The sequence below is a fragment of the Nicotiana tabacum genome, chromosome 18, assembly GCF_000715075.1.
Source record: "Nicotiana tabacum cultivar K326 chromosome 18, ASM71507v2, whole genome shotgun sequence".
In the NCBI taxonomy this organism is placed as follows: Eukaryota; Viridiplantae; Streptophyta; class Magnoliopsida; order Solanales; family Solanaceae; genus Nicotiana; species Nicotiana tabacum.
Genome location: NC_134097.1, coordinates 98,171,246 through 98,196,853, shown reverse-complemented (window position 1 = coordinate 98,196,853; position 25,608 = coordinate 98,171,246). Strand labels below are relative to the sequence as shown.

At 38.0% G+C, this 25,608-nt stretch overlaps 1 protein-coding gene across 2 annotated transcripts; it reads right to left on the bottom strand.

The window, feature by feature from the left end:
- Positions 1-5,779: 5,779 nt before the first annotated feature.
- LOC107793277 (uncharacterized) lies at positions 5,780-25,282 on the bottom strand. 2 transcript variants are annotated; one of them, XR_012702202.1, is made up of 5 exons: positions 25,076-25,282; positions 24,741-24,849; positions 13,064-14,088; positions 6,570-6,870; positions 5,780-6,451 (listed from the first exon to the last, which is right to left on the bottom strand). XR_012702202.1 is itself a non-coding variant. In XM_075237084.1 (4 exons), exons 3-4 carry the CDS (start codon positions 14,062-14,064, stop codon positions 6,639-6,641), a joined length of 1,233 nt encoding a protein of 410 aa, XP_075093185.1. In that variant the 5' UTR covers positions 14,065-14,088; positions 24,741-24,849; positions 25,076-25,282; the 3' UTR covers positions 5,780-6,638. The 2 variants fall into 2 exon arrangements, 1 of the variants encoding a protein (XP_075093185.1); XM_075237084.1 differs by having other exon boundaries at positions 5,780-6,870.
- Between the last annotated feature and the right edge of the window lie 326 nt (positions 25,283-25,608).

The window sequence follows — 25,608 nt, the reverse complement described above, 5'->3', positions numbered from 1 at the left end:
AGAAAGAGAACGGAGAACTGCTGCCAAGAAAGGAGTGCTGCACCAACAGGCCTACGCCTCTCAAAATCCTCCCACCAAGTGAAAGCAACTCCTGAAAACTGATAGGTGGTAAAAGCGACCCCGCTGGTCTCCAGAATACCTGCAATACGAAGCATCTTCTGACACTTTTCCAAAAGGCCCTGGGCATCCTCTCCCTCTACGCCACCGAAGGTCGGAGGCTACAATCTACCAAACCTCTCCAACCTACGCTGCTCATCCTCCGGCATGACAGGAACTACATAGTACTGAAAAGCTGCCACCAGTTGGGCTAGATGCGCCCCCCGCGTCTGAAGTCCCTGAACGACCTGCTTAGGTGTGCGAGCAGTGGGAGTCTGATTGCCTCCCCCCACCTGAGAAGTAGTTGCGGCTGCAGTGGTTGAGACCGCCTGAGCCAGGCCAGTGCAAGCTGATAAAATCTGAGTTAAGGCCTCCTGAAGATCCGGAATCACAATAGGCACAGCTGGTGCCTGAGCTGGTGTTGTTGAAGCGTCCGTAGCTGGGACCTGGTCCTGAACTGGGGCAGCTAGTAGATCTGTAGGTGTTGCTCTAGCTGCTCTACCCCTACCATGACCACGACCGAGTCCTCGGCCTCTGGTGGCCACAACTGGTGGTACTGGGGGTCGTCCACCCCGACCAGTAGTGCGTGTCCTCACCATCTGTGAGAGAGTAGAATAACAGAAGTTTAGTACTCGGGTTAACAAATTTGCACGACAAGAATTTCAAGAATATGAAGTTTTTCCGAAAGGTTCTGCAGCCTCTCGAGGATAAATACAGATGTCTCCGTACCGATCCGCGAGACTCTACTAAACCTACTCATGACTCGTGAGACCTATGTAACCTAGGATCTGATACCAACTTGTCACGACCCTAACCCGGACCCGGTCGTGATGTCGCCTCTCGTGAAGACAAGGCCAGCCGTCACTTCCCATTTTCCAATTTTTAACAGTTAAGCATTTAAGAAAAAGTCTAAACATGATAAAATAAATCCGAAAATAACAACGATAACATAAATACGCTGAAGAATACCCATACACAGCCCTAACCGGTGTATCACTAGTCATGAGTATCTATAAGTCATAATACAATTCTGCTAAATTCATAACTAGTACAACTGTCTGAAAGGAAATAAAAGCGATAAAAAGAGTAGAGACACGGGGCTGCGGACGTCAACTTCTACCTCATAATCTCCGAAAGCCCGCCTGAAGCTGGAGGAATCAGCACTCGGGAGCGGAACCAGCCACGCCTGAATCTGCACACAGGGTGCAGGAAGTAAAGTGAGTACTCCAACTCAGTGAGTAACAAATGTAAATAATAACTGAAAGTAAGAAAACACGTAAGGCACAAGGCATTCTATAATGAAACAGTAAAACAGTGGAAAGTCAAGTAAAATCCTCTTTCAACACATAATCAAGAAATTGACAGGTAATTAAGGTAAAGTAAACAAATATAAGTTCGCCCCTCGGGCACAGTATCACCACATCCGCCCCTCGGGCAACAATTCAGAACAATAACATCCCCTCGGGCTCAATCTCACATCACAATGGGTACTCGCGCTCACTGGGGGTGTGCAGACTCCTAGAGGGGCCCCTTACGGCCCAAGCGCAATAACAAGCCATCTCGTGACATCAAACTAGGCCCTCGGCCTCATATCAATCAAGTCACCTCGTGGCGTGAATATCTCAGGCCCTCGGCCTCAAATCAGTATCAGTGTTTCCTCACAACATAGGCCCTCGGCCTTACTCAGTCAAAAATCCTCACAAGCCCCTCCGGCAATAGTAAAACAGTGTCTCTCAGCCCAAACATCATTTAAAATGTCATTTAAGTATGAAAACTGAGTAAACATGGCTGAGTAGTAAAATAGTGGAGAATAACATGATTGAGTTCAAGTATAAAGTCAAAATAGTGAGGAAATATCAATAAAAATCCCCGAAGGGTTCAAATAGTTGGCACTAGGCCCAAATATGACATTCAACCCAAATAATGATGATAGCAAATAGTTTTCAATCAAATACGCGGTAAAATCATCAATCGGGATGGACTAAGTCACAATCCCCAATAGTGCATGAGCCCACGCTCGTCATCAAGCATGTGTCTCACCTCAATATAGCACTACGATGTGCAAGCCGAGGTTTCAAACCCTCAAAACATCATTTACAATCATTACTCACCTCGACCCGGCTAAATCTCTAGCTCGCGACGCCTTTGCCCCTCATATCGGCCTCCACGCGTGTCGAATCTTTCCAAAATAAGAACGAGGACATCAAAATATGCTAAAGAAACAAAGCCCAAGTGAAAACAATCAATAAAGGGTACAAATCCTGAAATTACCAAAACCCGAACCCCGGGCCCATATCTCAAAAATCAGAAATTTTCACACCAATAGATTCCTTATCTCCCCGCGAGTTCATACATATCAAAAGTTCTCAAATCCGACCCCAAATGATCCTTCAAATCCCAAATCAAAAGTCCAATTTCTCAAGCCCTAGTTCTTCAATTTTTAGGCTTAGCTTTCATGATTTTCTAGGTGGAATTCGCATAATAATCGAGTTTTTAGTCCAAGAATTTACCTCCCAATGATTCCCCTTGAATCCCTCTTCAATCTCCTTCAAAAATCTCCAGAAATGGCCAACTATGGAGGAAATAAACCCAATCCTCGCGGACAAGACGAGTTTAAAAACATTTCTGCCCAGGCATTTTTCTTCATTGCGATCGCAGAACATCCCTCACGATTGCGAAGAACAAATCTTCACTTCCCAAAATTTACTCTATGCGAATGCGACAAAGCCTACGCGAACGCGATGCCCAGACGACTTAACACTACCCGATCACGGACACCACTCCGTGTCCGCGATGAACAAAGACCAGCCAAGCCCCCAGGTCCATTTAACTCTATGCGAACGCGACTACCTTCCCGCGTTTGCGATGAATGACCTTCCCATGCTATGCAATCGCGAGCCTCTCTTCGCGAACGTGAAGAACAACTGGACAGCCACCTCAAAACCTTATACGTGATCGCAGGACTCCCCTCGCGATCGCGAAGGGCAAAGTTTTGCAACATTTGAACCTGCAATTTCTGCTATCTTCCCAACTCCAAAATGATCTGAATGACCACCCGAAACTCACCCGAGGCCCCCAGGATCTCAACCAAAGGCACCAACATGTCCTATAACCTTATTCAAACTTGTTCTAATCATCAAAATACCTCGAACAACATCAAATTACCCAAAACACATTGGATTCAAGCCTAAGTTTCTAAAATCTTCCAAATTATTCTTTTGATCAAAAACCCAACCAAACCATGTCCGAATGACCTAAAATTTTGCACACACATCCCAAATGACACAACAGAACTACTGCAACTCTCGGAATTCCATTTCGATCCCTATATCAAAATCTCGCCTATCTACCGAAAATCGCCAAAATATCTTCACCAATTCAAGCCTAAATCTACTCTGAACCTCATTCCGATCACACTCCTAAGTCACAAATCAACTCCCGAAGCTAACCGAACAATCGGAATTCACTTCTGAGCCCTCTAACACATAAGTTAACATCCGGTTGACTTTTTCAACTTAAGATCCCTCAAAAGAGACTAAGTGTCTCAAACCTTGCCAAAATTATTCCGGGCTCGATCCGACCAACCTGATACCACAAAACACAGATAACGAAGCATAAAGAAGTAAAAATAGGGAAAATAGAGTGGTAACTCATGAGACGACTGGCCGGGTCGTCGTAGAAAAATATTGCGACAATCGTAGTATTTTATTTTAAATATTTAAGTGTACAATCTCTATGAATCCTCTTATTCTTCTTTTCAATAGTAAATAAATTCAAAGGCTTTTGAGCTTGATCTTGAATCTATATTTGTTGCCACGAACGATGATCTTGAATTAAACTAGCACGAACTTTGATTTGAACTTGTACTCCTTGAACCTTGATTTGTTCTTCGTTCTTGAGCTTCAACTTCATTTGTTCTTCGTTTTTGAGCTTGATTTCTTGAACTTGAACTTAATTTCTTGAACTTGAACTTTATTGCTTGAAGCTTGAAACTTGTAGAGAAATTTGTGGCGTTTGATCCACGAGCTCTCTCTTGCTTCTTGTTATAACTTCTGGTATCTTTTCTGGGTTATGAAGACCCCTTATTTATAGTTGTGGGAGAGAAGAGTTATGATTAGAACAAACTCTTTCCGACCAATCAAATCGAAGTGTGATAAGGCTACATTTGATTGGCCAGAATATGTCACTTGCACACGTGGCGCGATTTCATTGGCCTTTTAAATTGCCTTGGCATGCCTTGTCATTTTGACACGTGGCGTGATCCTATTGGCTCTTCTGTTTGACTTGGCGTGCCACATCATTTGACACGTGATACTAAACTGGGCCTCTGGGAAACATCTTGGGCTTAATGAAGTGGATTCATCACTTTAGCCCAATTAAATGGGTTAGTCCAATGGATTAAGACTTATTTATTTAATCAATATATATTGGATTTACATAATTAAAATTATTCAATTATATTAGCTCATAATATTTATTTGGACCAATGTATCTTGAATTTTAAAATATAATCCAAATTATTTTATGGATTTAATTTTAATAAAATTTATATGCCTACAATATTAAAGTCAAATCTTAACCTGTATGTACTACCATCATGCTGCGTTAAAGCTGCTTTAAGGAAAAATGAAGCAGCAAGATATAGAAGCAGCATCTTCACAGGAAATAACACCAAAATTTTCAAAATTTCTCATAATTTGACTGCAAAAGAAGCTGCAACGGTAAAATTTCACATACTTGGATGACTTAGAGGAATGCGAATAGGAAGCAATGACATCATGGGTGTGTTTAGTATAACAGAAAATATTTTTCGTAAAAAATATTTTTCAAGAAAATATTTTCTTGGAAAATAAGTAGTAATCTTACTCATTTTTCGGTGTTTGGCACACAAATAAGGAAAATAACTTCTCAAGAGTATTCATAAATAATTTAGATACAATAAACATGAAGCCATAAACTTTAGAACCAACAACTTTTTGAACCCACAAATTTCATAAACATCCGAACCGATAAACTTTCGAAACCGCAAACTTTCGAACCAGTAAATTTTATAATTTCTAAACCCGTAAACTTCCAAACACATAAACCTCCAAACTCATAACTTTGGAATTTGTAAAATTTTGAACCTATAAGTCGAAAGATGAAAAAACTATAACTGAAAATATATATAAAAAAATATTCTTTTTCGGTTGGTGTTGGGGGGAGGGGGGTTGGTGGTACAGAAAATCGCAAAAACAGAAATCTGAAATTACAAAAAAAAAAAAAGTAAAAAAAATAATTATTTTTGCGAGGGGTAGTAGCTGGGTGGGTGGTGACGGAAAAACAACGGAAATTTGAAAAAAAAAAAACCTTTTTGGAGAGAGGGGGTCGGGTGGGTTGGTGAGGGTGAGGAAGTTAGGAGTTTTGGAAAATGTTTTACCTTCTCTTGATAAGGAAAATATTTTCCTTCAATTGATGGAAAATGAGTTAATAGGAAAATATTTTCCAAAACATTTAAGCCAACCAAACATAGAAAAATTGGAAAACATTTTTACCAAACACACCCCATATCTTTAAACTTACAAATTGAAATAATACATACCGACATAAGGGGGTGAACTCTTTATCGGAAGAACAATGGACGCGGAATTTTTTCGTCACACAACATGAAAGAAGAAACAAAAATTAAATTTTAAGAAATAAATTGTTGTAGATGATTTAGCTTCCAAAATTGATCAAATTGAGCATTGATGAAAATTGCCCAAAAAACTGTTACAAATGGTGTATGAATCATAAGCACTCCCAAGAAAAAGGACAAGGGATCAAAGGAACTACAGTACATATTTTCTGTGATAGACATTACATAGACAATGAGAAAAAGGAGGAGATACTCTACTTGAATAATTTACATACTTCCCAACTTTGTCGAAATTATAGCTTTTTCCCCGCTTGTTCTTCTCCTAGCTTAATAGAGGAAAGAAATGAATGCACAGTTGACCAAATCTTGTGAGGCAAAACATGATGTCTAAACTCAATCACCTACTAATATGTACACTAGCAAGATCAAAAAATTGGACGATGTTCAGTGATCAGCTACATATGATAAAGCTCCACATTTTGGCTGGATTGTTTGATGCTGAACCAATATGCATCGTTGGCTGCTACCCGTCTCATGATTTATAGGATGCCTTATGAATGCTGTCAGAAATCATTTTGAGCAACAATGTTCTTTCCATTTACAGTTAGCCTAGCAGCCAGATGCAAAAAACAGTGGCACCCACAGCTTTTCCAGTACTTAGAGCAGCAGCTAGGTCAGGTTGGACACTTGTAGCAGCTGCTTGGCGACATAGAACAAATGACATGCTGGATCCAGGATCTAGAGTCACAGGACTAATCATTCAGAATGGGTGTGATTGTACATATTAAAATTTGTTTCTATATGTATACATTGTTCGAGCGGAAAACAATGATTTCACTTGAACCACACGACCCACCTTAGATCCGCCTCTGCTGGGCTACGTTGGATGCTAAAAGTAGCAGCTTGATTTGTTTCAGCAGCATCCCTATCTGCTCGGCAACTTATGGCAGCAACCAGACCAACTTAACCACTTACAAGAGCAACATATCCAGCTTGACCACTTACAAGATAAGCAACCTGAGCACTTAAAGCAACTGCTTGGCCACCTAGAGCAGCAAGACCCGCAGCTACAATAGGAATAGAAGCACAATGGCCATATGGACTTCTTTCTTGTGTAATAAACAATATGGCAGAAAGGTTCGGTGGACTTCCCACTTCTGCAATAAACAATTTTATATTCCTTAAACACTAAAACACATGATTGCGAGCTCCGTATATCTAGAAATAAATGACATCTTCAACTTGCTCGTCCATAAGATAGAAAAGGAGGTTAATATATTACTCTCTCCGTTTCATATTAAATGATGTACTTTCCTTTTTAGTTTGTTCCAAAACAAAACAAATGACACATTTCTAAATTTGGAAATAATTCAACTTTAAACTCTTTCATTTTACCCATTTACCATAAATTAGAAGTTTTTATCGCCACACAAATATCATGGCCCCACAAACTTTTTACCCCTTAAGCTTTTAAGACCACAAGTTTTAAAAATCTTCTTTTTTTTTCTTAAACTCCATGCCGAGTCAAACTAACTCATATAATATGAAATTGAGGGAGTATTTGGAACTCAAGAGCAACAGAATCCCAAAATCATTGTGCTTATGAGACGTTAATGAGTAAGTGATCAAAGAAAGCTACAAACACCAGACCCAAACCGAACCCTTAAACACACTTGAACGGCTATAATTCTTAATTTCAGAAAAGATCTAGTGGATGAGGTGGAGAAATTAGAAATTGTATAAAAAGAAAGAGAAACGGTCTCAATGTGTGTACAATAAACTAAGAATATATGTATGTTTATTTTTAACTAGGACAACAATCACAAACATTGCTCAAGGGTGCTCACTTCCAAATCTTGATCTTTACTCTTGTTCTGCCAACTGCTAAAACTACACATAGTAATGTAGGCTAGGTCCATAAGTTTTAGCAATAAAACTTTCAATTGGACCGCTCAAGCTGAACTGCATGGTTTTGATGTTGTGCATGTTTTCACGCTTTGCTTTGCAGAATTCGTTAATATGATTAGATTTGTTGTTGAACTCTAAAATACCAATAATCATTCATGTAGTGGATGTAAGTTGGAGACATGAGAATGACAGACATTTTAACTTGAAAGACAAGTTAGATTGACTTGACCGCTATATTGGTGATGCTCACAGGAAATTAAATGTACACCCCTACACAATTAATGAAGCAAGATGTTTTGTATGACCTAGGGAAATAGCAGGGAAAAAAATGTACATGTGCTAACTATTGAAGTTTGGCAAATTTTTGTCCCACGTCGGTGGGCTCTTGAGTTTTGGGGGAATTTTCCCCCTATAAAAGAAGGCCTAATGTTTATGATTTAAACACACCTCTCATTTGCCTTCTCATCTGTTTAAGGCATTTGTATCTTCTCCTTTTAGTATTATTTCACTTGTATTTTGGAGTGAAATAAAATATTGGTTGTGTCCGAGGAGTAGGCAAAATTAGCCGAACCTCGTAAATTCTGGTGTTCCCTTTATTGTTGTTTTATTGTCTTATTTATTATTTGGTGGTTGTCATAATTTTTGGTATAGTAGTTGTGACTTATTCACACTATATACATTTGGCTTCCGCAACATGTTGGTATCAGAGCCAAGGTACTGTCTAAGTATGCTCTGTGGTTGCAGCATAGTCTGATCTTCCACATCAGAAAAGATTTATCTTGGTAACTGAGTCAAGGTTCTGTCTGAGTATGCTCTGTGGTTGCAGCTTAGTCTGATCTTCCACACCAGAAAGGAAATAATCTTGATTTGTGTCGTCAGCTATTAAATAATATTTGTGTCAAAGATGGGAGACAATAAACAAGAAGAATCTACATCAAGTGTCAACAATACGTCATCATTGGCATCTTCGCTTATGACAAGAATTGTGTCAAATGCGAAATTTGCGGTAGAAATATTTGACGGGTCCGGACATTTTGGGATGTGGCAAGGCGATGTTCTAGATGTCCTTTTTCAACAAGGGCTAGATCTGGCCATTGAAGAAAAGAAACCAGATGTTATTGGAGAAGAAGATTGGAGAATTATCAACCGTGTTGCTTGCGGTACCATTCGATCCTACCTTGCTAGAGAGCAGAAATATCCATACACAAAGAAAACTTCTGCAAGTAAATTATGGAAAGCACTGGAGGATAAATTTTTGAAGAAAAACAGTCAAAATAAATTGTACATGAAGAAGAGACTGTTTCACTTCACCTATGTTCCTGGTACCACGATGAATGAACATATCACCAGTTTCAATAAGTTGGTCACAGATTTGCAAAATATGGATACAACTTATGATGATGGTGACTTGGCCTTAATGTTGTTGGCGTCACTTCCTGATGAATACGAGCACCTTGAAACTACTCTACTCCATGAAAATGACGAAGTTTCTCTCAGAGAAGCTTGTTCGGCTTTGTACAGCTATGAACAAAGAAAGTGAGAAAAACAGAAGGGCGGAGAAGGAGAAGCACTATTTGTGAGGGGTCGTCCTCAAAATCAAATGAGGACAAAGAAGGGAAGATCCAAGTCAAGATCCAGACCCAGCAAAGATGAATGTGTTTTTTGTCGAGAAAAAAGGCACTGGAAGAAAGACTGTCCGAAGTTGAAGAATAAGGCCAAACATAACAATGGAAAAGCCATTATGGATTCAAATGTAGCTGATTGTGATGATTCAGACTTCTCATTAGTTACAACAGAGTCATCAACATCATCAGACATATGGTTGATGGACTCGGCTTGTAGCTATCATATGTGTCCCAACAGGGACTGGTTCGTGGAATTTCAAGAAGGAGAATATGGAGTCGTCCACACAGCGGATAACAGCCCTCTTACCTCATATGGCATTGGTTCAATACGATTAAGGAACCATGATGGAATGATCAGAACATTAACAGATGTTCGATATGTACCGGATTTGAAGAAGAATCTCATCTCTGTGGGAGCCCTAGAATCAAAAGGGTTCAAAATCATTGCAGAAAATGGAGTGATGAGAGTATGCTCCGGTGCACTAGTGGTAATGAAGGCTAATCGGAAGAATAATAATATGTATCGCTATCGTGGCAGTACAGTTATTGGGACAGTGACAGTGACATCCGACGACAAAGAGGCAGAAGCAACCAAGCTATGGCACATGCGCTTGGGACATGCTGGAGGAAAATCCTTGAAAACTCTATCAGATCAAGGATTGTTAAAAGGAGTCAAGGCTTGCAACTTGGAGTTTTTTGAGCATTGTGTCAAAGGGAAACAGACAAGGGTTAAATTTGGTACAGCGATCCATAATACTAAAGGCATTTTGGATTATGTACACTCTGATGTTTGGGGTCCTTCCAAAACACCTTCATTGGGTGGGAAGCACTATTTTGTAACCTTTGTTGATGATTTTTCTCGAAGAGTGTGGGTGTATACAATGAAAAACAAAGATGAAGTGCTAGGAATTTTTCTCAAATGGAAGACGATGGTGGAAAATCAAACAGGCAGGAGGATCAAGTGTATTCGCACAGACAATGGAGGTGAATACAAAAATGATCATTTCAATAAGGTCTGTGAAAATGATGGCATCGTCCGACACTTCACTGTTAGACATACACCACAACAGAATGGAGTGGCAGAACGTATGAACCGGACCTTGCTGGAGAAGGTACGGTGTATGTTGTCCAATGCTGGCTTGTGCAAAGAATTTTGGGCTGAGGCAATTACATATGCATGCCACCTCATTAATCGTCTACCATCAGCTGCTATTGATGGCAAGACACCATTTGAAAAATAGTATGGAAAACCTGCTGTAGATTATAACTCTTTGCACGTGTTTGGCTCAACTGCATATTATCATGTGACGGAGTCAAAATTGGATCCAAGGGCAAAGAAGGCTATTTTTATGGGAATTACTTCTGGAGTCAAAGGATATCGCTTATGGTGTCCTATGACAAAGAAAGTAATATTCAGCAGGGATGTTACCTTTGATGAATCTGCTATGGTAAATAAGGTAACAGAAGATACCAAACAAAATAAAGGTGCTTCTAAGCAGGTGGAGTTTGAGGGAAAATTTATTTTTCCTACACAAGAAGCAGAGGAGGAAACAAATGAAGATTACCCTCTGGAAGGAGAGCCAATAGAGGAGATTCCAACTCAGGAACCTCAACAACAACTTGAATCAATAGCAACCAGCAGGCCAAAAAGAACAATAACGAAACCTGTTCGTCTCATAGAGACAGTTGCTTGTGCAACCTCAATTGTAGCTGATGATGTTCCTACCACTTATAAAGACGCAGTCCAAAGTTCAGAAGAAGATAAGTGGAGGATTGCCATGAATGATGAAATACAGTCCCTTCATCAGAATCATACATGGAGATTGGCCAATCTCCCGAAGGGAAAGAAAGCAATTGGGTGCAAATGGGTATTTGCAAAGAAGGAAGGATTTCCTAACCAAGTAGATGTTCGCTACAAAGCAAGATTGGTGGCCAAAGGATATGCTCAAAAGGAGGGAATTGATTACAATGAAGTATTTTCTCCAGTTGTAAAACATTCCTCCATTAGAATTATGTTGGCTTTGGTAGCACAATTGGATTTGGAACTAGTTCAGATCGTTTTTACATGGAAACTTGGAGGAGGAAATCTACATGACTCAGCCAGAAGGATTCAAAGTTGCTGGAAAAGAAAATGTGGTGTGCAAACTTGAAAAATCGTTGTACGGATTGAAACAATCTTCTAGACAATGGTACAAGCGATTTGACGAGTTTATGTTGCGGCAAAGGTACAAGAGAAGCAAATACGATCATTGTGTGTATTTGCACAAGCTTAAAGATGGTTCCTTTGTATATCTTCTCCTATATGTTGATGATATGTTGATAGCTTCCAAGAATTCGGAAGAAATTGATAAGTTGAAAATTCAACTGAAGAAGGAGTTCGAGATGAAGGATTTGGGTGAGGCAAAGAAAATTCTTGGCATGGAGATAATTAGAGATAGACGTTCAAAGAAACTCTGTTTATCTCAAAAGGAATATTTGAAGAGAGTACTTCAACGTTTTGGCATAGATGACAAGACTAAGCCAGTTAGTACTCCACTTGCTCCCCATTTTAAGCTAAGTACTAATATGTCGCCAATGGATGAAGCTGAACGAGAGTATATGTCAAAGGTACCATACGCAAATGTTGTTGGTAGCTTGATGTATGCAATGGTTTGCACAAGGCCTGACATTTCACAAGTTGTTGGAGTTATTAGCAGATATATGCATAATCCAGGGAAGGAGCATTGACAAGCTGTGAAGTGGATTCTACGGTATATTCATAATACTGTAGATGTCGGGTTAGTTTTTGAGCAGGAAGACAATCAGTCTGTAGTTGGATATTGTGACTCAGATTTTGCGGGTGATCTGGACAAACGAAGATCAACTACTGGTTATGTGTTTACTTTTGCAAAGGCACCAGTTAGTTGGAAGTCTACTTTGCAGTCAACAGTTGCTTTGTCTACAACAGAGTCAGAGTACATGGCTATTACAGAGGCTGTGAAAGAGGCAATTTGGCTTCAAGGATTGCTAAAGGAGCTTGGTGTTGAACAAAAAGGTATCACAATTTTTTGTGATAGTCAAAGTGCTATTCAATTAGCGAAGAACCAAGTTTATCATGCAAGGACGAAGCACATTGATGTTCGGTATCATTTCGTACGAGAAATCATAGAAGAAGGTGGAGTTACGGTGAAGAAAATTCATACTACAGAGAATCCTGCTGATATGCTGACAAAGGTGGTGACTGCGGTCAAGTTTCAACATTGTTTGGATTTGATCAACATTGTTGAAAACTGAAGATTAAAGATGAAGACACAATCAAAATTTGTTATTGAGAGAAAATTGAAGATGTGGAATTTTGCCAAGGTGGAGATTTGTTGAAGTTTGGCAAATTTTTGTCCCACATCGGTGGGCTCTTGAGTTTTGGGGGAATTTTCCCCCTATAAAAGAAGGCCTAATGTTTATGATTTAAACACACCTCTCATTTGCCTTCTCATCTGTTTAAGGCATTTGTATCTTCTCTCTTTAGTATTATTTCACTTGTATTTTGGAGTGAAATAAAATATTGGTTGTGTCCGAGGAGTAGGCAAAATTAGCCGAACCTCGTAAATTCTGGTGTTCCCTTTATTGTTGTTTTATTGTCTTATTTATTATTTGGTGGCTGTCATAATTTTTAGTATAGTAGTTGTGACTTATTCACACTATATACATTTGGCTTCCGCAACACTAACCAATTAACTACGAATTAAGCAGATACTTTACTGAATAGAAAATAAAAAAGGAAAATAAAGCAGATGCTTCTTTTAGTGAATAGCAGAAAAAGATGGGAACTGGTACTCACACTGGAAAAGCTAAAGATGTACCACTCCCATCAGAATGGTGAATTGTGGTGTAGGAGTCTATAAACCCTTCATTCCCTTTGGAATGTCCAATGGTAGTTGAATATTCTGCGTTCCGTCCTACTTTAATTTCCTCTTCAAAATGGAGTTCTTTCTTAATTGGTTCATGTTGACTTCCTGCTTCAATAAGGTTGTTTCCTGTTACCACACCCTTTTCTGTATCACAGATCCTTTCCGTATGTTTTCCTCCTTTTACAGTTGGAGAGTCCCTAAAGCTAATTAGCTTGCTGGACTTACTAACTTCTTCAGATCTGTCTAATTCTACACACTTGTTTTTTGGTTCCCCAGATTTATGAAGTTCCCCTGACTTCCAGATATCTCCACCCATCAATAGAATATGATCCCTCGAAAGACTGACGTTGATACTAAACAATGACTCATCAGAGGCAGCACTCCATTCCTTAGGTGTTGACGATTTACTTCCAAAAATAGAAGACGGAACTCTGTTGGGATCATAGCCTCCTTGCCTTTCCATCATTTGGATAGAAGGAGATTTTGTAATTGACATGGTTGGCAATAAAGATTCATCAGAGATGTCTGAAATCTGCGAGGCGGAGCTTGTTGATGTATTCAGTTCCAATTTACAGAACATACCATTCAAACCATTGTAGTCATCTTGGGATAAAGGTTTGGCATCCCTAGAATATTTAGAAGATGTTACATCTAATGAGATAGAGTTGGATGCTATTTTTGGATTCACTAAGATGAAATCATCCGAGGAAGAACCAGATGAGGATGAAAATATGGAACAAGAAAGTTCTGAACTTTTACTTGATCCTGAAGTACTTTCATTTAAGATGGCATCTGAACTTGTTCTGCTTTCACTCTCATTTTTAGAATCCACGAGAAAGGTTATTGGTGAACTGGCCTCAGTTTCATTTTCAGCAACCACTGTATCTGTTCGAGAATGGTTACAGGTTCCACTTCCATATTTAGGGTCCATGCCTCGAATAAAGCTAAAAATCACCTGTAGAAAACCATCAACTTGTTTAGATGCACAAACAAAGTCCAGTCGGTCTTAATATGATAACAGGATTAGAGATGAGATTAATTTATTGTTTGAGGGAAGCAATGTAACACTCGCAATGAGCACCATCTCATGCAAAAAAGAAGCACCTAGGTCAAACTCCTGATTATTAATGGCCACCTTTTTCTAGGTTCGTTCAAAAATAGAATGCACATGGAAACAAAGGCGGATCCAGAATTTAAACTTGATAGCTTCAACCTTTAAGGCTATTTGACTGAACTTATTGTTCTTCCGGAATTACAGGTTCAGAGTGTAATATTTGTCGAAGTTTTAGCCATTTTTCACGAAAGTAGTGGATTCAATTGAACATAGTCTGCGTCCGCCTCTACATGGAAAGTGAACTTCATTAGAAAGACCCATGACATAATGTTTGCAGGTTTGCTTGGCCTACTTTCAAGATGCTTTAATGTTCAATATGCGATCATTGTGTTAATCGACAATCTATGTACCATAACTGCGAGAATGCACAGGAAAAAAATCTAATTTTTTAACAATGATACAATGAGCCCTATATATAATACATATTCTACTCCTACTACATATGAGACTAGAACATATTCTACTCCTACTACATGTAGGAATATGACTATTTACACATAACTATGTAACACTCCTCCTCAAGCCGGTGCATACAAAACATATGTACCGAGCTTGTTATATATGTAACTAATACGAGGACCAGTGAGGGACTTGGTGAAAATATTTGCAAGCTCATCATTCGACATACAAAGCCACTAGATTCCCCTTGAGCAGCAAACCAAGTGGTTGTTGATAAGCAGAAGTTGGCTGAAAGGTCGTCGGAAAAATTTGAAAATAGTAAGACTAAGTCGAATTCCACACTACAAAGTAGGTTCTAAAACACCACCAAAAACAGAAACTTTTCTTAAAATTACTGTTCACACCGGAAAATCACTGTTCGCACCGGAAAAAGTGCACTGTTCATGCTAGAGAAAATAAAAATTGTCAGATTTTGATATGATTTATATGGGTAGGCTCGGAATCACTGGACGAGTAAGTTGTCCTGAATAAGTTTTGTCAAAAAATGGCCGGAATGGCTCACACGCGCCGGAAAAGTTATTGTAGCTCGCCGAAACCCTAGTTCTGGCGGCGCCTTGAGGTGCGTGACCTTTTGTCCGAGCGATTGACTAGGGTTTTGTTGCCTGACTTTTTCGAACAAGATGTGGTGTTGCTCTTCGCACAACACTTACTATGATGAGATAACGTAAATCAATTTTGAGTCGTTAACCGGAAAGACGCACGGTGACTCACTTTTCTGTTCAGATGGGACTGGAATTTCTGGGGTTTGGTCGCACAAGGGCTTTAGATCTGATGGTGGTACTGGTATATGCATAGTACCACTGTAGCAGTGATGAGCCTTGGGAACAAGACGAAGTTGCTGAAAAATTGCACGGCGATGAGATCTTTCTTCCCGGATGTCACTGGAATGACACACAACGATAATTTTCTCACTCAAGCGTTGATACCATGTGAGAATGCACTGGAGAAAAATCTATTTTTTTAACAATGATACAATGAACCCTATATATAATACATATTCTACTCTACATATGAGACTAAGACATGTTTTACTCCTACTACATATGGAATATGACATATTCTACTCCTACTACATATAGGACAAGGGCTATTACACATAACTATTTAACAGTAACTGCCATCTTATGCTCTTGACCTAAAGCTCCTGATACTTCCACTTGCTGATCGACATAAAAAGAAAGTTGAAAGAAGGGACTGACAGAAACTTCTCATCGCATTTATCTACGTATTCTATCAATTTTTTTCAAACACAGTAAAATATAAACAAGTCATTCATGAAATGGAAGTCATCTCCATACAATGATCTATAACTCAGAACCATTACCTAATGCAAATACCAATTTTTAATGCCAATATCTTCCTACGAATGGAGCTGCATCAGATGAATATAGCCAAAGTGCAACCGGCAGTTCCACCATTTTGACAACAGAATCTATAACCACCCAATAAAAGTTCTCTAAAAGGGAAGATAGAGAATAAACATCAAATCACAGTGAGCAACAAGAGGCTTGAATGTAGATGAACCCAAAAGTCTAAGAATTTACCGCAAACACTAATGACATAAACCAAAAAATGACCATTTTGTTCTAGAACCTGTCAATCAAACATAACAGAATGCACTTGGAAAGTGAACTTCATTAAGAAAGACCCATGAGACAAAGTTTGTATGTTTACTCTGTTGCGGAAGCCAAATGTATATAGTGTGAATAAGTCACAACTACTATACCAAAATTATGACAGCCACCAAATAATAAATAAGACAATAAAGCAACAATAAAGGGAACACCAGAATTTACGAGGTTCGGCTAATTTTGCCTACTCCTCGGACACAACCAATATTTTATTTCACTCCAAAAATACAAGTGAAATAATACTAAAGAGAGAAGATACAAATGCCTTAAACAGATGAGAAGGCAAATGAGATGTGTGTTTCAATCCTAAACATTAGGTCTTCTTTTATAGGGGAAAAATCCCCCCAAACTTAACTCCCAACCAATGTGGGACTTTGGCATTTTGCCAAACTTCAACAAATCTCCACCTTGGCAAAATTCCACATTTTCAATTCTCTCTCAATAACAAATTTTGGTTGTGTCTTCATCTTCAATCTTCAGTGTTCAACAATGTTGATCAAATCCAAACAATGTTGAAACTTGACCGCAGTCACCACCTTTGTCAGCATATCAGCAGGATTCTCTGTAGTATGAATTTTCTTCACCGTGACTCCACCTTCTTCTATGATTTCTCGTACGAAATGATACCGAACATCAATGTGCTTCGTCCTTGCATGATAAACTTGGTTCTTCGCTAATTGAATAGCACTTTGACTATCACAAAAAATTGTGATACCTTTTTGTTCAACACCAAGCTCCTTTAGCAATCCTTGAAGCCAAATTGCCTCTTTCACAGCATCTGTAATAGCCATGTACTCTGCCTCTGTTGTAGACAAAGCAACTGTTGACTGCAAAGTAGACTTCCAACTAACTGGTGCCTTTGCAAAAGTAAACACATAACCAGTAGTTGATCTTCGTTTGTCCATATCACCCGCAAAATCTGAGTCACAATATCCAACTACAGACTGATTGTCTTCCTGCTCAAAAACTAACCCGACATCTACAGTATTATGAATATACCGTAGAATCCACTTCACAGCTTGCCAATGCTCCTTCCTGGATTGTGCATATATCTGCTAATAACTCCAACAGCTTGTGAAATGTCAGGCCTTGTGCAAACCATTGCATACATCAAGCTACCAACAGCATTTGCGTATGGTACCTTTGACATATACTCTCGTTCAGCTTCATCCATTGGCGACATAGTAGTACTTAGCTTAAAATGGGAAGCAAGTGGAGTACTAACTGGCTTAGTCTTGTCATCTATGCCAAAACGTTGAAGTACTCTCTTCAAATATTCCTTTTGAGATAAACAGAGTTTCTTTGAACGTCTATCTCTAATTATCTCCATGCCAAGAATTTTCTTTGCCTCACCCAAATCCTTCATCTCGAACTCCTTCTTCAGTTGAATCTTCAACTTATCAATTTCTTCCAAATTCTTGGAAGCTATCAACATATCATCAACATATAGTAGAAGATATACAAAGGAACCATCTTTAAGCTTGTGCAAATACACACAATGATCGTATTTGCTTCTCTTGTACCCTTGCCGCAACATAAACTCGTCAAATCGCTTGTACCATTGTCTAGAAGATTGTTTCAATCCGTACAACGATTTTTTAAGTTTGCACACCATATTTTCTTTTCCAGCAACTTTGAATCCTTTTGGCTGAGTCATGTAGATTTCCTCATCCAAGTTTCCATGTAAAAACGCAGTTTTTACATCCATCTGAACTAGTTCCAAATCCAATTGTGCTACCAAAGCCAACATAATTCTAATGGAGGAATGTTTTACAACAGGAGAAAACACTTCATTGTAATCAATTCCCTCCTTTTGAGCATATCCTTTGGCCACCAATCTTGCTTTGTAGCGAACATCTAATTGGTTAGGAAATCCTTCTTTCTTTGCAAATACCCATTTGCACCCAATTGCTTTCTTTCCCTTCGGGAGATTGGCCAATCTCCATGTATGATTCTGATGAAGGGATTGTATTTCATCATTCATGGCAATCCTCCACTTATATTCTTCTGAACTTTGGACAGCGTCTTTATAAGTAGTAGGAACATCATCAGCTACAATTGAGGTTGCACAAGCAACCGTCTCTATGAGACGAACAGGTTTCGTTATTGTTCTTTTTGGCCTGCTGGTTGCTATTGATTCAAGTTGTTGTTGAGATTCCTGAGTTGGAATCTCCTCTACTGGCTCTCCTTCCAGAGGGTAATCTTCATTTGTTTCCTCCTCTGCTTCTTGTGTAGGAAAAATAAATTTTCCCTCAAACTCCACCTGCTTAGAAGCACTTTCATTTTGTTTGGTATCTTCTGTTACCTTATTTACCATAGCAAATTCATCAAAGGTAACATCTCTGCTGAATATTACTTTCTTTGTCATAGGACACCATAAGCGATATCCTTTGACTCCAGAAGTAATTCCCATAAAAATAGCCTTCTTTGCCCTTGGATCCAATTTTAACTCCGTCACATGATAATATGCAGTTGAGCCAAACACGTGCAAAGAGTTATAATCTACAGCAGGTTTTCCGTACCATCTTTCAAATGGTGTTTTGCCATCAATAGCAGCAGGTGGTAGACGATTAATGAGGTGGCATGCATATGTAATTGCCTCAGCCCAAAATTCTTTGCCCAAGCCAGCATTGGACAACATACACCGTACCTTCTCCAGTAAGGTCCGGTTCATACGTTCTGCCACTCCATTCTGTTGTGGTGTATGTCTAACAGTGAAGTGTCGGACGATGCCATCATTTTCACAGACCTTATTGAAATGATCATTTTTGTATTCACCTCCATTGTCTGTGCGAATACACTTGATTCTCCTGCCTGTCTGATTCTCCACCATCGTCTTCCATTTGAGAAAAATTCCCAACACTTCATCTTTGCTCTTCATTGTATACACCCATACTCTTCGGGAAAAATCATCAACAAAGGTTACAAAATAGTGCTTCCCACCCAATGAAGGTGTTTTGGAAGGACCCCAAACATCAGAGTGTACATAATCCAAAATGTCTTTAGTATTATGGATCGCTGTACCAAATTTAACCCTTGTCTGTTTCCCTTTAACACAATGCTCACAAAACTCCAAGTTGCAAGCCTTTACTCCTTTTAACAATCCTTGATCTGATAGAGTTTTCAAGGATTTTCCTCCAGCATGTCCCAAGCGCATTTGCCATAGCTTGGTTGCTTCTGCCTCTTTGTCGTCACTGGATGTTACTGTCGCTGTCCCAATAACTGTACTGCCACGATAGCGGTACATATTATTATTCTTCCGATTAGCCTTCATTACCACTAGTGCACCGGAGCATACTCTCATCACTCCATTTTCTGCAATGATTTTGAACCCTTTTGATTCTAGGGCTCCCACAGAGATGAGATTCTTCTTCAAATCCGGTACATATCGAACATCTATCAATGTTCTGATCATTCCATCATGGTTCCTTAATCGTATTGAACCAATGTCATATGAGGTAAGAGGGCTGTTATCCGCTGTGTGGATGACTCCATATTCTCCTTCTTGAAATTCCACGAACCAGTCCCTGTTGGGACACATATGATAGCTACAAGCCGAGTCCATCAACCATATGTCTGATGATGTTGATGACTCTGTTGTAACTAATGAGAAGTCTGAATCATCACAATCAGCTACATTTGAATCCATAATAGTCTTTTCATTGTTATGTTTGGCTTTATTCTTCAACTTCGGACAGTCTTTCTTCCAATGCCCTTTTTCTCGACAAAAGGCACATTCATCTTTGCTGGGTCTGAATCTTGACTTGGATCTTCCCTTCTTTGTCCTCGTTTGATTTTGAGGACGACCCCTCACAAACAGTGCTTCTCCTTCTCCGCCCTTCTGTTTTTCTCGCTTTCTTTGTTCATAGCTGTACAAAGCTGAACAAATTTCTCTGAGAGAAATTTCGTCATTTCCATGGAGTAGAGTAGTTTCAAGGTGCTCGTACTCATCAGGAAGTGACGCCAACAACATTAAGGCCAAGTCACCATCATCATAAGTTGTATCCATATTTTGCAAATCTGTGACCAACTTATTGAAACTGGTGATATGTTCATTCATCGTGGTACCAGGAACATAGGTGAAGTGAAACAGCTCTTCATGTACAATTTATTTTGACTGTTTTTCTTCAAAAATTTATCCTCCAGTGCTTTCCATAATTTACTTGCAGAAGTTTCCTTTGTGTATGAATATTTTTGCTCTCTAGCAAGGTAGGATCGAATGGTACCGCAAGCAACACGGTTGATAATTCTCCAATCTTCTTCTCCAATAACATTTGGTTTCTTTTCTTCAATGGCCAGATCTAGCCCTTGTTGAAAAAGGACATCTAGAACCTCGCCTTGCCACATCCCAAAATGTCCGGACCCGCCAAAAATTTCTACCGCAAATTTCGCATTTGACACAATTCTTGTCATAAGCGAAGATGTCAATGATGACGTATTGTTGACACTTGATGTAGATTCTTCTTGTTTATTGTCCCCCATATTTGACACAAATATTATTTAATAGCTGACGACACAAATCAAGATTATTTCCTTTCTGATGTAGAAGATCAGACTAAGCTGCAACTACAGAGCATACTCAGACAGAACCTTGACTCAGTTACCAAGATAAATCTTTTCTGATGTGGAAGATCAGACTATGCTGCAACCACAGAGCATACTTAGACAGTACCTTGGCTCTGATACCAATTGTTGCGGAAGCCAAATGTATATAGTGTGAATAAGTCACAACTACTATACCAAAATTATGACAGCCACCAAATAATAAATAAGACAATAAAGCAACAATAAAGGGAACACCAGAATTTACGAGGTTCGGCTAATTTTGCCTACTCCTCGGACACAACCAATATTTTATTTCACTCCAAAAATACAAGTGAAATAATACTAAAGAGAGAAGATACAAATGCCTTAAACAGATGAGAAGGCAAATGAGAGGTGTATTTCAATCCTAAACATTAGGCCTTCATTTATAGGGGAAAAATCCCCCCCAAACTTAACTCCCAACCAATGTGGGACTTTGGCATTTTGCCAAACTTCAACATACTCGACATCCTAGACTGGACCGCTGTCTTAAAAAAAACCGGTTCTATAGTTTAATGTGTTATCATTTTTCAATTCAAGCTGTACCATCACGACCTTACTATATACTGACTAAAACTTCCTGATGCTTCTAGAAATTGAAACAAAGTACTGACAGAAACTTTTCATAAACTTATCAGCTTATTCGATCAATGTTTATTTTCAATCCCAAATAAATTGAGAGAAATATGAATCCTTAATATACATTTAGCTCTACTCGTGTCCATGTCAATCCGATACTCTGAAATAATTCTCACTTATTGCAAAAAAGAAAAAAAAGGAATCTATGATACCAGAGTTTCTCTAGATCTTACACTTATCCCCCCACTGAGGCACGAGTTCCCAATCAAACTAACAACATTTGACTTAATGTAAGTAAAACAACAACTACTACTTAAACAAATTTGTTGGTATCTCCTACATGGATTTAGCTAAGTCCATATTGATCCTATCATTTTCTCTCCAGTTTTATTACAATCAAAATCACTTTTTAAACAAAAAAGAAAGTCATTTATGAAATGAAAGGTAAGTTCCGGTGTTTTGCGTGATAAGAATGTGCCGCTAAGACTTAAAGGTAAGTTCTACAAGGTTGTAGTTAGACCAACTATGTTGTATGGAGCAAAGTGTTGGCCTGTCAAGAAAACTCATGTCCAGAAGATAAAAGTAGCTGAGATGAGGATGTTAAGGTGGATGTGTGGGCATACCAGGTTGGATAAGATTAGGAATGAAGTTATTCGGGATAAGGTGGGAGTGGCTCCTGTGGAGGAAAAGATGCAGGAGGGGAGGTTAAGATAGTTCGGGCATGTTATAGAGGAGAAGTATAGAAGCCCCAGTTAGAAGGTGCGAGAGGCTAGCCTCAGCGGGTATCAAGAGGGGTAGAGGTAGGCCTAAGACAAAGGCGGATCTAGGATTTGAAAGTGGCGGGTGCCATAATTTCTTTTAATATATACCTTATAATGACTAATATGAAATTTATTAGGAATGTTTATTCGATATTGTAAATATGGAATCATACCTTAATTATAGCAACACAAGTAAAATCAACATTTTCACTGGGAAATTACATCTTTTTTTTATATATTAAAAATAAATTTACACAAGATAACATCTTGAATGAGGGAATTACATCAAGCAGACTAAGAAATTTTTAAAAAATATTTTCAATAGATAAACTATATCCCACAAGTATAGAATTAAATAAACTAGGAGTTCTCAAAAATCAAAATCATAAATCTCATATTTTTTAAGCAATGCTTAGAAATTTTTTGTTATAATTTAATAGTAAAGAGATTTAAATTATATTTAATAACCATAGAATAACATAAATGTTTATGATACAACTAAAAAAAAGAAGAATTTTTTTTGATCTCAATCGAAAATTCTCATTAAGACTCAAATTTTTCGGATATGAAAGAAGCAAACTCATATATTTAAGATTAAGAGGAATGCTTATTTTATAAAATTTTCTAATATTGGAGTCTTTTTTTGAGTGTTTTTGTTAGAGACCACATATAAATAATAGAATAAAAAAAAGAAAAATACAAAAAAAGAAAAAGAAATGATAAATAGAAAATTGGGAGGGAGCCAAGAAGGAAAATAATTGGGAAAAAAAGAAATAAAAAGCACACGAAAAGGAAAAGTCGGACAAGGTTCAAGATAATTTTCAACTTAAATTTTTCACACGAGAAAGCTTTCAAAAAGATCTACCAGTCATGGCACGAGATAATTTTCAACTTGAATTTTTCACACGAGAAAAGCTTTCAAAAAGATCTACCAGTCATGACACCTTTGTCTAATTTATAGCTGCGGGTGGTACGATTAGATATTTAACCTAATTTAAGAAAATTTCAACATTGGTATATAATTTTTTTATCATCTTAGCGGGTGTCATGCCACCCCATTGTAAAGGGGTGGATCCGCCCCTGGCCTAAGAAGTCTTGGGGCTAGGTTATTAGGCGGGACATGGCACATCTGGAGCTGACTGAGGATATGACCCTAGATAGGAGGGTGTGGAGGTCGAGGATTAGGATAGAATGCTAGTAGGTAGTTGAGTGTATCTCTTTGTCTTTCTCAGTTCGCTAGCATTAGTGTTAGTATGATATCCAGGGGCGGCCCGACGAGTTAAGTGGCCTAAAGCCAAACTTTATAAGAGGACTTAACTTTTTTTTTTAAAAAAAAAATTATTTATTTATTTGAAGTCTATTTTTCTAACGTATCTTAGATACAAAGCTATTAATAATTTTAAACAATAAGTCCTAATAAGTCTTTCTTAATTGACAATATAGCTAATCCATTTAACCTTTCTTGAAACATTGTTGATCATAGGTAAGATTTTATCAATTTTAATTTTGAAAAATTCATTCAGCTGAAGCGATAGTAACAAAAGTTATTAATATTATTCCATAAGTAATATAGGCATGGGAAAAAGAATCAAATCTTTTTATTTGATCGAGTGTATCAATTACACTGTTATCTTCTAATTGAACTACTTTTCTTCATATTTTTAATTCCAAACATAAATCTAAACCATCAATATCGAATTGATCATTATGCTTTAAGGAACATTCAAGATTAAGGCAATATTTTTTCAAATTTTCATCATCTAGTGATCTTAATTTTACCGCTAATTAGAAAACCAAAAATATTTTCATATGCTTCGAATTGTTAAAATCTATTTTGAATTGAAAAAAATAGTCTTGTCTACTATGTATAAAGTAATCAACTCCAAAGGACTCTTCGAAAGATTTTGAGATTTTATTATCAACATTCTCATCAAATTGATACTTCCTATATATCATACGTTTCTTATGAAATTCGGATTCGACATTCATTTCAAGTGCAATTTTCGTGGCAGAAATCATAGTAGTTGCAAATCCTTATTCTCTATACTTGTTAAAGAAAGAAATCAAATATTTTCACTTCACAGAACCTTTTTTAAAACTTATACACAACCGATTAGGTGTAACAAAAAATAAGGCCCCCACAAATATGGGGCCTAAAGCACTTGCTTTATGGAAGGGCCGCCCACGATGATATCCTTTTATTCATAGATTGCTATTACTACCTAGAGTTTAACTACTTTCTTGGCTTCGGTATTTTTTTATCTTGTTGTTACTCCTTCTTGTTGTCATTACTTTTGTCATCCATTCTCCAGCCGAGGGTATATCGAAAATAACCTCTCTGTCCTTCTAGGGTAGGGGTAAGTGAGGCTGCGTACATCTTGCCCTCCTCATACCCCACTTGTGGGAAATTACTTGGTTTGTTGTTTTTATGAAATGAAAATTATCTGCGATAAATGAATCTGTAATAAAAAATTATTACCTGATGCAAACAGCAGTTTAATGCCAATGCCCTCCTATAAAAGAGCCGCCTTATATATTTTCGGGGCGGTACCGGCAATACTTTTCAACTTTTTCCCCAAGCAGAATCTCTAAAAGAGAAAAATGTAAAATTAGAAATCACAGTTATAACAAGATTAACGTGAGTAAAGTATCTCCAAAAATCAAAGCTTTAGGCCAGAAACAGATGACCAAAAAAAAAACAAGAAATACATGTCGATCTGGGATTTGCCTCAAATTAAACATCCAAACTCTATTGGCCAAAAAGTAAGAAATGAACATTTTGCTGTGGGATTTTTCTGAATTAAAACATTTTACCTAGTAAGTGAATCTTAGATTCTTATTTTCTCTCTTGATCCTTCTTCAACTTTTATAAATCGTTCTTGGGGTTCATAATTTCTTTAATTAATCCGGGTGGGATATGATGAGTTTCTGCAAGGATCAAAAGAAATGGAGGGATTAGGGTTTTTTTTTTTTGGGGAGGAAATATATGATAAGAAAAGTTGGGAAGGTAAAGAGTAGGCTTCGGAGTCATCACTCTCTTATTCTTGAATAACGAACTTCGGTTTTGTTTGGCGCCAGCCTACAACTAACACCTTCCTCACGTGCTCTACACGTGCATTTGAACACACTTAGTTTATGATTCATAATCATTATGTTAAAATAAATAGTCCAACAATTTAAAATGTATATTAAATCATTAATTTTGTGCCATTTCTTCAAAATTTTGTAGCTGTCACAATGTTAGCAACATTCTCGTAGTTAATTCATTTTTAATATTTGAAAAAATCAAATAGTGTAGACCATAAAAAAGAAGTTAAGACCAAAAATTCCATTAAGGCGGATCAGAG